Source organism: Atractosteus spatula, chromosome 18, assembly GCF_055471065.1.
Source record: "Atractosteus spatula isolate fAtrSpa1 chromosome 18, fAtrSpa1.hap1, whole genome shotgun sequence".
Lineage (NCBI taxonomy): Eukaryota > Metazoa > Chordata > Actinopteri > Semionotiformes > Lepisosteidae > Atractosteus > Atractosteus spatula.
In genome coordinates this window covers 11366613-11380478 of record NC_142723.1, presented here as the reverse complement: position 1 = coordinate 11380478, position 13866 = coordinate 11366613, and the positions used below count along the sequence as shown (strand labels likewise).

General features: G+C 37.6%; 1 protein-coding gene across 2 annotated transcripts in view; it reads right to left on the bottom strand.

Annotated features, from left to right (window-relative positions):
- Positions 1-12843, bottom strand: part of hs3st2 (heparan sulfate (glucosamine) 3-O-sulfotransferase 2) — a 44960-nt gene extending 32117 nt beyond the window's left edge. Inside the window, exons 1-2 of one of the 2 annotated variants that reach the window (XM_088936735.1) lie at positions 12576-12843; positions 12293-12521 (exon numbers count right to left, since the gene is read on the bottom strand). In XM_088936735.1, coding sequence (XP_088792861.1) covers positions 12293-12521; positions 12576-12843 — 497 coding nt within the window. Of the gene's footprint in view, positions 1-12292 lie in introns of both variants that reach the window. The other variant, XM_088936734.1, reaches the window with a different exon arrangement.
- Between the last annotated feature and the right edge of the window lie 1023 nt (positions 12844-13866).

Below are 13866 nucleotides of genomic sequence, written 5' to 3'. Positions count from 1 at the left end.
CTGCTCACATGAGTTTTTAAATCCTACTTGATCATTTCCTTAATAATGTAAGTTCAGCCCACATATACAGTAGGTTTGCACAACACAAATGAAGTCCTAACATAGTTAGATAGATCTATAAATGTAAATTGTGAGAAAACTTTGCAAATTGTAAATTGATGTACCGCCAACAGTAGAAAAGTGCAGTATTCACTAGTGTCGGGCTTTTCTTACACAACAAAACGTAGTAAGTACCGCTGTAAAACTCTCGGTGACATTGAAAAATTTCCAATAGTGCTCTTCCCATTTTCCATAAATGGCTATTGTGTCATACCTCAGACAAAACTGGATAGAGAAAACATAGCAGGGTATTGCTAGGAAATTGAAAAGAAATTACTTTTAGATTAATTAAAGCGATAGGGAAAAGACAAACACACCCCGTCCCCTAGGTGTATAATTAAAAAATTTATTTTGAAATATGTCAGTCAAAGAAGTGAATTGGTGTAGACTACTGTACATAGGAAACATCTGTATTTGACACAACACTAATATTATTTCCTGTAATTATTGTTTGCTTTCTTGGTAATTAAAACTACAAAAATTTATAGTTTTAATTCTATGATGTACATTTACTCTTCCTATTGTCAGAGTTCTGCATGAGTGGTGGCCTTGATAACTGGAAGTGCTCCATGCATTTATGCTTCAGGATGAAACCATAATTGTTCAGATAAGCACACGTTTACCATGAACTGAAGTAATCTTTGAGAATGGGATTGAAACTATTACTGGAAAATGAAAGCAAATTTTACTCTTAAAGTAACCCAGTCCCTTTCATTACTCAGAAAATAAAATGAGTCATATAAGAAGAAATAGGAGTATTGGCCTTGCATTAGCACCTTCTGCAGCAGGGAAGATAATTACCAGATAATCGTGTCCTAGTTAAGCCCCCTGATCCACACTTAGCTCATCACTGTCAATTATCTAGCAGGTAATGCCTGATGCATTTGGTGTGGAAGCTTAAGTGAATGTTGAACTACTTCTATACATTTTAAATAGTTTCTTAAGTACTTTATAATGAATCCAACTCTAAAGAGAATTCATTTTTAAGCATCATGCTTACAGATAGTGACTGTTCCCATCCTATGAAAGGAAGTCATCAGACTTTAGTGGTTGCCAGGAAACAAGACTTACAGAGCACTGGCCTTGCTATTCCACCTAAGATCATGTTACACTTCAATCAATGAAAACTGAAAGCCTGAGTACTTAAACAATTTGAAGCCTTTCTAGATGGCATGCCTTAGTAATCTTCTGAGCAAATGCCATGAAAGCACAAAGGTGAGTAGAGAAAAAATAAACATCAGACAATAGAAAGACACATATATTGTACAGTATCTCACCCAGGAAAGGGCAACCATTGTCCTTTCTCCCTCCCAAAAAGTAAAAAAAATTGCATGATGAAATTCGAGGCCAAAGTGTTTACTGTATGTATTTATCCAAATGTCCCACACTTGTTCAAAAGTTTATCAAGGACGATAACGTAAGACTCAGAATCCATCAGCATTCTTGTAGAAATCCTTGCAAAGTTTGTGCAGAAATTAATATAAATAAATAAGGGGTTAAAATGTAAATCAGCATGGAGTGACAAATTGTGTGTGTGCATGCACTATGAGCTGGTTAACTACACAGATTAAACTTACACCCAGACCCTAATTACACACAAATTTCATTGTAGTCAGCTGTCCTGAAGCCAAACTTTTCTAAAGGACAGAGGATAGAAGGAAACCACATCCAATATACTGTATTACCGCTACTCTATTAAAAGTTCAAATTGTTTAACTCCTGACATACAGTATCTGGGTTTAATAAAAAAGTATACAATTTAATCATTTAAAACTTTTAAAACTAAAAGTTAGCTCAGTAACTTTTACTGCACAGTCACAAATGTGACTTTGCATTTTTCTCCACCATACATTTACATCATTATTTCTTATAAGTTTTATTGTAACATAAACTCTGTAGTCCTCAACTTAGATCAACACCCACAATTTACTTCTGTTTTAATGTGGCAAGAAATCTACTCTAATCAGAATAACTGAACCTCAAGGATAACTCAACATCATGAGCATCAACGTTTTCTGCTGGTTTCTGTGGATGCAGCAAGTTATTCTATTTTTCCAAACAGCAGTGGCTTGTAAACAGGAGAAAAAAAGAGTTGCATGTCCATGTCTAACAACCTTTTATTCATCCATCTACACTGTATTTTATAAAAGCTACTTCCAGTTCAGGGTCGCGGGTGAGCCAGAGCCCATTTTGGCAAGCAATGGGTACACTCTGGACACCAGTCCAACATGGGGCAGACAGATACAGACTTGCACACACTCCCCCCAAGGGCTAAGTTTTCCAGACGCCAATTAACCTACCAGTGTATTTTTAGACTGGGAGATGGGAGGAAGCTGGAGCACCTGGAGGTTACCTACTGTACACGAACACGGTGAGAACATTCAAACTATAGGCAGATAGCACTCCAGGTCCACAATTGCACACAGGGTGCCGACAGTGTGACGTAGCAATGCTAACCACTGTGCCACCATGCTACCCTCTTACAAACTTTCCGCTATGAAAATCTTCAGTTTCAGAAAAGCACCCATCACTTATTCAACTATGATGGCCTCTAGTGTCTGCTTGAAATAGTGTTCACATTATCAGCAGTTTGAGTCCACAGTATTAGATCATTCAGCACCTCAAGTAAATTGGAAAGGGGAAAACAGATTTGTGAGATGCAGTATACAGTACATTGCATCTTCACTATTTCATAGCAATACATTTTTTTCTTGGTACCCATTTATAAAACAATATTGGTTTAATTCCAAACATTTAAAAAATACACATCTGTTGGTTTTCATCTGCACTATTTATTATTCATATGAAGCTCTATTCCACTAGTCATTTTTGCTGCTTAAAAGTCTGTTTGCAAAGAGCAAGAAATAACGAGGACACATTACAAGCCCGACTTAGTAAAAAGCCATCAGTGTCTAAGTCTAGAATGCAAATTCAGTGCTTCTGAAATGTGGATAAAAATGTAAAAATGCCTGTAATTTAGTCGTAGATACCAAACATGAAATACTGCCTTCTCTCTGAATTCATATGCACTGTATAGAAATCCATACTGTATGGTTTGAATTCTGTAATGCTGTGCAAAGTGTTGCAGAATGTATTGTATCTCCATGACTGATAAGAACAATAATTTATACAGAAAATTACAATAAAAAATGTGATATAAGTCTGAGGTCCATTCTTGATTAAAGGAAATGGAGAATTGGAAAGGGTTGCAACTCTCAACAAAGCATAAAAATTAAATAAAGTGAAAACTACCTTTTTAACAAGCCTATTCTAAGTAATTAGACAAAATTGAAAATGCTTTTTGTTTTAGCAATTAGACATAGCATAGAGTACTATCCCTTGAAATATAGAGACCTCAACGTCAGGTATGCCCTGTGAGGCGAGTAAATAAGGTGTTTTTTGAAGAACGACCCTCCATTTTCTGACTCTTCAGTTGCAGATAACTGTTCAAGACCCAGACTTCGCTTTCAGTCTCAATCAAAAGTACTTGCATGACCCATGATTTTGATGGAAGGAGTCTGGAAAATATCGCACAGTTTTTGCCACTGTTAGGATCCATAGGTCATTGTTGTGAATTCTCTCTACAGAAAGATTTGACAGCTTTGACAAGGAGACGGTGAAGTGGGTGGAAATTTGTTCCTGTTTTAGTGCTTCTAGTGCATCAGATCTAAGAGCCTTTCCACAAAAACAGATAACAGTGATTTATTTCTGTGGCTACATTATTCTTCTTTCTTCAGAGTTGCGCTACACCTCATATACAAATCTATCATGTCAAACACAATATGACTCTTAATATAACAAGTCAGATTTAATAGTTACAAATGAGCCATTGGTACGATCAAGTTAAAAATCTCTCAATAAATTGAGATGGGTTGATAGGCTGTGGGTTAAAATGCAAAGTGAGATCATGTCATATTTCAGTTGCCAATATGATGGAGTTCTTAAACGACTATGTACTGTAACTTGTATTCTGATATCCCTGGGATATTTATGATTTATTATCCAAATAGCCCTTTCCTCTTCATTTGTTATTTTTTTTATTATTTTTTTCATTAGACATTTCCAAGGATGATGAATGTCGTAGTTCAGTAATGCTTATATAGCTGATTTCTTTTTACTTGCACAAAAACACCCAAGTGCAGCTGGCTTCTCATTCAGAAAATACAAAGTTAATGATTGCAGAAAAAGAATCTGACTTGTACACAAGTTGCCTGCCTTGCATTTTCTACTTCCCAGTGTTGGGAGGTGGGTCCCCACTGTAACATTTTTCTGGGGTAAGGGTTATAGTCCACTCAATCCATTTTTAATGCACTTTTGTTTAATTTTTACTTTCTGTCTTGCATCAAACACAACATCTGAAACAAACATCATCTTTAAACAACAGCATCTTTATATACTGTATATCACATATTGTATTTATTATGTAACTTTACAGACAATATTCAAATTAGACTTGTTTTACGGCCTATACATTTATGGTTAACAGCCAAAGCAGCTTCTGTGCTTGGCATGCTGCCATATTCAGCGATACCACTGGGAACTGTTTTTGGAACAATCCTATGTTTTTGGATAAATAAATCTTCCTATTCCAGATGCACATGGCTATTTTGGAAGTAGCAAAGACCATTAATAATATCTGCAATGTGCTGGGCTCTTACAATAAAGGTGCATAATGTTCTGTGTTCTTCGGTAAGACAAACCATTCTCATGTCCTTCAGAGTCATCCCTTCGGAAGCTACTATACTGATGGAAAAGCTTATGTACTTTCCAAAAAGTTGTCAATTTGTTTTAAGCCCTCTGACCAGCAATACAACTTGTGCAGTGAGGCATTGCAACTTGCCAATCACACGATAGCTTGATAGGTGCACTTTTACCCAGCGAGGTCCAGGTGGAACAATGCATGATCAGGTCACCTTTAAAAAGGTCATAATTCAAAGCTTAGGTCACTGCAAGAAAAAGGCCACACTTAGTCCCTTTTCTGTGCATTCCATAATGCCTTGAATGTCACCAGAAGCAAGGGAGAGGGCCACTGGTATGCTGCAGGCAGGCATGTCATGTGCCAGTGTTGCCAGACACTATGGAGTAACTCACTCCACTGAGTCCCAACTGCAGAAAAGGTTTCAGCAGACTGGCAAGACAGATCACTCACCCTTGAGTGACCACACCATAGCAGAACCGACACATCGGACTGTTCCATCTGAGAGAGAGTTTCAGATCTGCCACCCATGCTGCTGCTGAAACTGCCAGCAGACACAATGCCTGCATCAGTGACAGGACAGTGAGGCTCCATGCTGCTGGCCTTAGAGCAAGGCGACCTGTCAGAGGCCCTCTACTCACACCTCCTAAACGTCACAACCGACTGGCTTGGGCCAGACAAAGGCTGAGATGGACTTGTCAGCAGTGGCATCAGGTCCTCTTCACGCATGAGTCACTCTTCAGCCTGTTCCATGCACACGGGAGGGCCAGAGTGTGGAGGAGGAGCAGTTGCGTTTCTTTTTTCCATCAGTACAGTATATTTATAAGATACTTTGAATTCTAATCATTGTATTTTGCCATGAAGAAAAAAAACAATACAAAGAAATGACAGACTGGGCAGTGGACTGACTTGCTTTTTTCAGTAATGTTTTTAAAATAAAACATTAACAACTGAAAAAGGTCAAATTTCACATGTTCCACTTCTCAGACAAAAGGAAAGCAAAAAGCCACCTGCTTTGCCATTACCTATAAAAAAAGTGAAAGTCTTAGGGGTCACTTACGACAATCAAGCTGTCTTCTTAGCAGAGTTTAGCAGCTGCAAATATACTTGAAAACATGACTGATACCAAAGAACTATGTGCATAAAATAGGACTAAGTCCTGATTTGTTCCACTGATTGCTCTCCTTTCATATTCTTTTATTGACATACCAGGCCTGGCCTGGTAAAGAATCACATAGGAGTTTACCAGTTTACCAAATAAGACAATACACTATAGCCAGTACTCACAGAGGAGTAGAAGCCAGATTCCACAAAATCTTGAGTCGTCATGCTACAAGATGTACTACCTTCAGGCTCAATCAAGGTTTTATCATGTAGGCATGTAATAAAACTGTGTTACTTACTGTATTGCACTGTATGTGTCAATATCAGAACCACACACCTGCGTGTGCTGTATTTTATGCATGCTTGATTTGTGATGATAAAAGTGAATTCATTTTTATAACATGGAGATAGACCTCAGTGCTGTAAATACCATCAATAATGGATATTACCACACACACCATGAGCTCCTGTTGAGAGAAGATCCCGGTGATGCTGACTGACCGACCTACCAGAATGAGAATACAGGTGCATTCCTGTGTAAGTGTCTAGTCTCATGACTGTTGTAGGTTCATGTTCCTGCTGCAGACATTGATGTTGTGCCGTACTCTTGACTGAGGTACTTTACCCTTCAGCTCCAGCTGTATAAATAGGGACCAGCAGTTCTGGGAAGTACTCCTTGGATCTGTGTCCCATCCCGGGGGGACGTCACAAGTTCTCTAGTCCTCTGAATGCTACAGAAACCAGGATGAGGACTGGATCAATGAGTTGCTGTGGCTTGGAGTGGGAAATTAACTGGACTTAAAACACACCTTGGGTCAACAGGGTTAGTAGCGCAAAAGTAGCTTAACATTAACTAAAGATAAAAAGGAGACAATACACTGTATAATGTTTCTGTACATCCTGCCAGCTGTACATCCCTTAAATATCTGCATAAAATCTCTGCAGTGAAAGAGTCTGAAATGCAAGTTCATATTTTTCTTTATAAAAGAAGGCATTGTCATGTTTACTTTAATCAAATCACCTCCAACTGTGGGTAGAAAAATACCTTAATTGGACAAAATATTAGGAACCCTCATCACAACATGTCTGACGTCCACAAGTGGTAAAAACAGGTAACAATTGTGACCTGTATTCAACAAGGCACTGAAATATTTAAAAACAGTAATTTCATATTCTTCAGCTGAGGCTATGATAATTGTATGTGTCATTGCTAAAAAACACATTTCTCCTGGTTTTCCGTAGGATTGGGATGTTGGGATTGTCATGGCTAGGGGAGTTGATAGGAGTGTCTCTCAAGCGCCTAAAGACAATCAGGCTTTGTCTATTACAGAGAATCAAGTAATTCCACTGGGATGCTAATATTTTGAACAGAGGCTATACTTGAGCACTACAGAAAATGAAACTAAGTTTGTTTATTATCATATCTTCAAGTAGAAAGATGGAAGTAAAAAGTATATAATTTTAGACATGCATAGAAGTCACATTAGGTTTAGACTGTTTGCAATCCAGTTAGGCATCACAGATGAAGGGCTTTAATCCAACACTAGTCTGTAGAATTTAATGGTCTTTCACCCTTATTACTGAGATTAAAATAAAGTATATAATAAAACACTCTTACAAAAGTAATTAAAAAAGTTAATTTGGCAGTTTTGATTTAATCTCCCAAATAATCTTTCTCATTACTAGTAGTTCTTTGCTGCGTTTTTCATTCTTTATAACACTTCTCACAAGATGTCAATAGCTAAGAGGAATAAAATCATTTCCAGAAAGGATTAGGGAAGAACTGGAACTGGTTCAGCCTTTTCAGTTGCATTTGTAATTTTCTTTTCACTGCATTAACATGTGCAAGTCTCGAGACATGTAAATACCTCAGTTCAAGTACTTTACATACAGCATACTGCAGATGCAAATGCATGCAAATATGTGAAGTCTATGTTTGTTATCCTCACTCCTCTTTAAATAATTCGATTAAACAATTGTGAGTCTTGTTTAAATTGTTTGTTTATTTTTTTCTGTGCATTCACGAATACCAAGCCTTATGAGATCTGTGAAACTCAGTGACAAGTATAAAGTATTTCAGTCAGGCTACAGCCCTTGCAAAACACTTTTTGGTCTGAAAAACATTTCTGAATGAGATGTTAAAAAGGAGCTCAAGCTGCACTTGGGTTATCATTTTCTATCATTTTCTAGGGCCATGTTAACACACACTTGCTAGGTTCATTCTGGTAGTAGATAAGATTTCTGATTCATTTACCACATCAATTCACTAGACCGTTCATGGCCAAAGTGTCACTGAAATACTGTATGTTTGCTGAAACTCTTTCTCATAAAGGTTGTAAAATTCCTAAAGAAGCTACAGTATGATATGAGAATCTGTTGTCTTAGTTTTCACTGACATTACACCTTTTTCTATTTCTATTCTTTTGGCTTAAAAAAACAGTTTATTGAATCAGTAGTGAATAAGTAGGCACTTTGCTCAAAAGTGAATTACAGAGATTATGAATTAGGCACAAACTCTGCTGTAGAGTCATTGACATCAGGATCTTGGGTCTACTCTCTTCCAAAAGGAAAAAGAACATGGCAAACCAATAATTCAGTGACAGATACTGGGTTTGAAACAGAGGCCATTTTGTAACACGTCCTTTACCTTAATCAATGGACTACCTAACCTTTACATTTACATTTGTGGGAAAATCTTATAACCAACTAAACATCCTCTTTAAAAATCTTAATTTGATTTTCAAAGGTAAACTGTAAAGAGTGTACAGTACATACAAATAAAACACATCAGCACTAATTCTAACCCTAATTAAATACATACAATATCCAATACTAATATTAAATAAAATAAGCTTCTTGATTGAAACAGCAGATATAGTACACAAGAATTTAGATACATTTCTATATTTCCTCTCCATCACACTTTCACCCTCCCTCCTTCTGCCCCCCTTTGTTTGTTTCTCTCTTTGCTTTTCATTTTATTTTACTGAAGCAATGTCCATGCAGTCATCTCTTTCTATTCAGGTGAATATTAATCAGCAGGGTGGTGCAGCTTGGTTCACTCTGAGGATAAAGTAGAACAAAAAAAACAAACTAGTTTTCTGATGTAGAGTATCCTACTGACTAAAATATAACAAGATGGAAAACACTTGTTAATGCCACAAGGGGGGGGGGCATCTTCTTTCCAGTGTTAAGGCATTGAATCAAGTCTTTGCTAGAGCTCATCTGTGTTCTAGCACTTAACCTTGATTATAGCAATATGTTCTTCCCTGATTGCGAAAGGCTCTGCTAGTGATTCAAAGACACAGACTTATTTTGAAGTGCAACCATCGGGCCACAGAGACACAAACAAAACTGAGGGCCAGCAGGTGTGATTTACAGTATTTCTGCTAAGAGTCCCCCCTTTTGGATGTGCGAAACAGCCTCTTGGCAATATCCAACCCAGGCTGTAAGGTAGTTAAAATAGTGCTTCTTTGATCAATCAAGATAGTCCTGAAACTCTTGGATTAATTTGCCTCTCAGGCCATCAGAAGGAGAGTCTGATCATTAGCTGACTGCTCTGATCAATATTTTCCGTGTTTCTGATGGTGATGTTCTAGATATTTGAGGTCGATGTGCCCAGTCAGAGCTGCTAACCTTTTCCTGCACCATTTTTCCAACAGTTAGGTACAAATGGAGAAACTGCGCCGTAACCTCTTCTTCACAGAGTTTGTTTCTGGAGGCAGGGTAATGTTGCAAATCGCAACAATGTACTCAATCTTTTCCTTTAGATTGGTGTAGACTATATGACTTAAGTGGTATAAAATAAACCTTGTTATTTCAAGTACTAAACTGTACGGGGGGCATGTTGTATAGATTGCAGGGATGCACTGATTTACTACTGTGTTTGCAGACACACATTAAAAATATTTATTGGAAAATCTATTTATTCTCCCATACAAATTGCATGTGAAGTAAATAATGTGCCTATTGTTGGTTTGTCCACAGTGATAAAACTCAAAATTGTCTTCATTTCATGATTTTGTTTGAAGTTGTTAAATTCACAAGGCTGACCTTATTTAAAAACCATAAAAAGAAACTTGCTGTCTTGATGTACTGATCCAGTTTTGTCCTAATTATTTAAATGTACACATTTTCTACAGCAAAGAAATAACATATTAAAATCAATTATCATTTGCATCCCTTAGTTTTAAGGCATTCATGGATCTGTTACATTATCAAGTACTGATGGTATTGAATTGTGTGCACTTGTTTTAACTGTCAATATCATTTAGTGTGTTTGATTCAGTTTGGGGAGTTTCTATAATGTCCATCAGGGAAGACCGACGAACATGACTATCTTGTTTTCTTAATTCAGAAAAATATCTTTTTTATTTACTGTTTGCAGAGGAAACCACCTCAGTCATCTGCTGAAGCTGTATGTTTTGGAACCTAAAAGTATTTCTTTTCAAGCCCTAGGTTTTATAAAACACAGGCGCAGATCAAAAGAATGAAAATGGCTTAGCTGGTTAGAAAATGTATAAAGTAGGACAGAATGTTTGCCAAGCAATTCTAGTATCCAGGTGTGGAATCAAACAGAATTAGTTTCCTGTCATTTTTGCATATAAATGTCTTTCTAACCTTAATCTAGCAGACACATCCCTGCTGAATTCATTACGCTGTTGTGTATGATTTAGAGTAGTCTGCTTCAGAGTAAAACGGGCTTTAAAAATATCTCTTCTGATTACTCTTACTGTAAAACAAGAAAGACACCGAAATGTAAATTTACCAAGGTATTTACTGTACTTAAAATAACAAGGAAACAATAATAAGTCACATCCAATTTCCAGTGTAGAATTATTATAGTTATTAATTGTATTTTTCAAAGATATGCTCAGTTTTTTTTTCCGTTTAAATCAAACTTAACCAACAAGCTCAGTAAAGTTACCCAATTGCAAATACGTGGACTTGTTTTTTAATGATTAAACTTCAAGATCAGTTATAAAATGGTATTTAAATTCTTAAAGTACACTCAGGGCAGCTTGTAGTGTATATTCTTAAGAAAGACCTTAATTAAAGAGAAAAACAAAATAAGACCATTGCAATTGCATCTGTAGTGAATCTGAAGATACAGTGCTGTATGCTTTTTCTTTTCACTTTCACTGTAGAATACACATGGTGCCATTACGTTTCCAAATACCATTGTAAGCATGCTGTACTATTAGCAATTTTATTTTAGTGCCTGTTTGTGTTAAGCATATCTAGTTTTACCACGTAATAGCAACAAGATCAGAGTGACTACTGCATACAACAGTATAACCTGCTGTAGACCAGTTCTTGCCGAAAGAACCAAACGTTCCAATTCGCTCTACAAGAAAGCTGTGTGATGCAATTCTGAGAAAACTGTTTTCCCATTTACCGTTCCTTAACCCGATGATGATGCCGTTCCACACTGATAGATTGTTTAATCTCAACCTGCATCATACATCATCTGCTGATTACACGGAAAGGGTAATATGCGGTCAATAAATGAGAAAAATGAGACTTGAAGCTTTTCAAATTGTTTGCATTAACTCGTTCCATCATCGCTTATTTACGCTGCATACCAAAATCGCAAATACGTTTTTATGCAAGACACACGCTGAAAGCCAGGAAAGCCGAGAGCCCTTTGGCTATTGGTAATACAGGTCTGACATGAACAATTGACCCTTATTTATTTCTTTCTGTCAGGTTCATAACCAGATGATTTTTGTAATGCTACAGCTGTACAGTACCAACAAAGCGTATTAGGAACATTTAAAAATGTCATCATCATAATCATTATTATTACGCAGAATATTAAGCTACAGAGGGTATTCCAATACTTCTGTGGATCCCATACAGACTGTATAGATAAGCACTCGCATTTTCTGTGAAGACCCATTCATACTGTACTGTATAAACTCGCAAACCAAACGTGAACACAAAATGTAATACATACAGAATATATATATATATTAATTCGCGGATTAATTACTAACAATACGCCATACGGTATATATTTATTTCTCCTATAGGTCTAGAAGGATTTCTAATTTTAAAAAAAGTCTGATAAACACTTAAACGCTGTATTCTTTCGTATAGTTTCGGGGCTTACAGAATTTGGGCAACGAACCGATTCTTGAGGATGCTGATAGCTTCACGTATTGTAAAAACTTAAACGAAATTATAGGCCTGTTGTATTACCAAGATTGTTTATCTGTTAGTATTGGACGAGTTTTGTTGGCCTTCTAATTTATGGTTTATGTGCTTAAAAGAAAAAACACGTGTTACGAACTAAATAAATTGCGCTTTTTTATTTGCAAGAGAACATTTACAAGCTGGTATGTGGTGCCACATTGAAAACAACATCAGTGCGCAAAGACGTTGCCTTACCTGTACCAGTCTAAACCTCTGTCATAGTTTCTATCGAAGAAATGCGGCTCCGTGCCAACTGCTCGCACATCTGGGTGCACCCTAATGAACTCGAGTACAGCCCTGGTTCCACCTTTTTTAACGCCGACAATGATCGCATTCGGTAATTTCTTGTTTCCAAATTTCGGGGTGCCAGAATTATTTGACCTCCGCTCTGGCGTGCCGAAACTCCGCGGAGTACTGAGGAAGGCTGCAAAGTTTTTGCTTTGGTTATGAACTGGGCTTGTTCCCTGGCGAGTCAAACCCAAATTCGAGGTCGCATCCCGGATCGCCTTGGAGTCTACCGGCAAAGTGCAATAGTGGGATTTTTGCAGAAGTTTTTTGCTCCCTACGTTTTGGGATAGGAGGCACCTGTGCTCTTCATAACGCTGGCTTTGCATGATGGTATCAGAACAGAATATGAGACTGTAGCATAAATAAGTAAACGACAAGGAAAGCGTGAATATAAAAAGAAATCTTCTGGTTAACCTATTTGAAGATGGCACGAGTCGGCTGGTGAACCTATATGCCATGTCTCCATGGATTAAGACGTTGCATGTTTTTGCTTTTGGATCTTTCCTGGGCTCCTACGTTTTTCTGGGACATCTGTAGGATCAAGCAGTATTCCAAAAAACGCTTATGTGGAAAGAAGATCCAGAAGTACCAAGGCGGTATATAGGAGTCGGGCAGTTTAATCTAGCCGTGATAAAGTGACAGAATTCTTCCGTAACGGACCGGTGAGAGGTCTCGAAGTGGCCGGTTTGCCACACGGCGCCACCTGCCAAGGCATTTCGTGTCTGTGAGATCAAGCAATTTCTCCTTAAGTTAGGTAAAATGACAATACATGACAATCTGAGATTTGCCCATTACGCAGCAACCGAGTCACTCAAAGCCACTCAAAATCCTGTATCAATTCTGTGCAGTCCAGCGATATTCTTGTACTTCCTTGGTTCATTCAGTTCACGGACATCCCCTTATAGATTTTCATAAAAGAATTATCCTTTTGGGAAACTTCAGAAATCCACTTTTTAAGTTCACGACGATTTATTACTGCTTCTTTTTTTACGCATTTAAACCAGTGTGGTGTAATGCGCACTCCTTCCTTCTCAATCTGAGTGCTTTTGCAAGATTTCAGAGCTTAAAGGCCGTGCATTTCAGCTTCTGCTCCCTCAAAGTTCCCAAGAATGCCTTTGCAGCAGCGAAGAGCTGATGATAAATATTTAAAGGCGCTATCTGACGTCAGTTCTCAGCCTCCTGAATGCGTTATTTAATAAAAAGGAATACCCAGAGCTTCTCACATTCAAATACTAACCCCGGCAACATTAGATACCTTGGTAGCTTTGGGTGCTGCTCCGTTTTTACATTGCTAGTTTTACACGTACAGTATACGAAAAAAAACAACACTCTATTCCACCCTCGTCCTCGTTTGCCTCTCCAGCTAGCCTATGGCATACACCTTGATATACAGTACTATAGCGTTTTGTACAGTATGTCGAAGATTTAAACACTCCTGTTCGTATGTACGCATGTATCGATCCAAATGTGAGCGATGAACG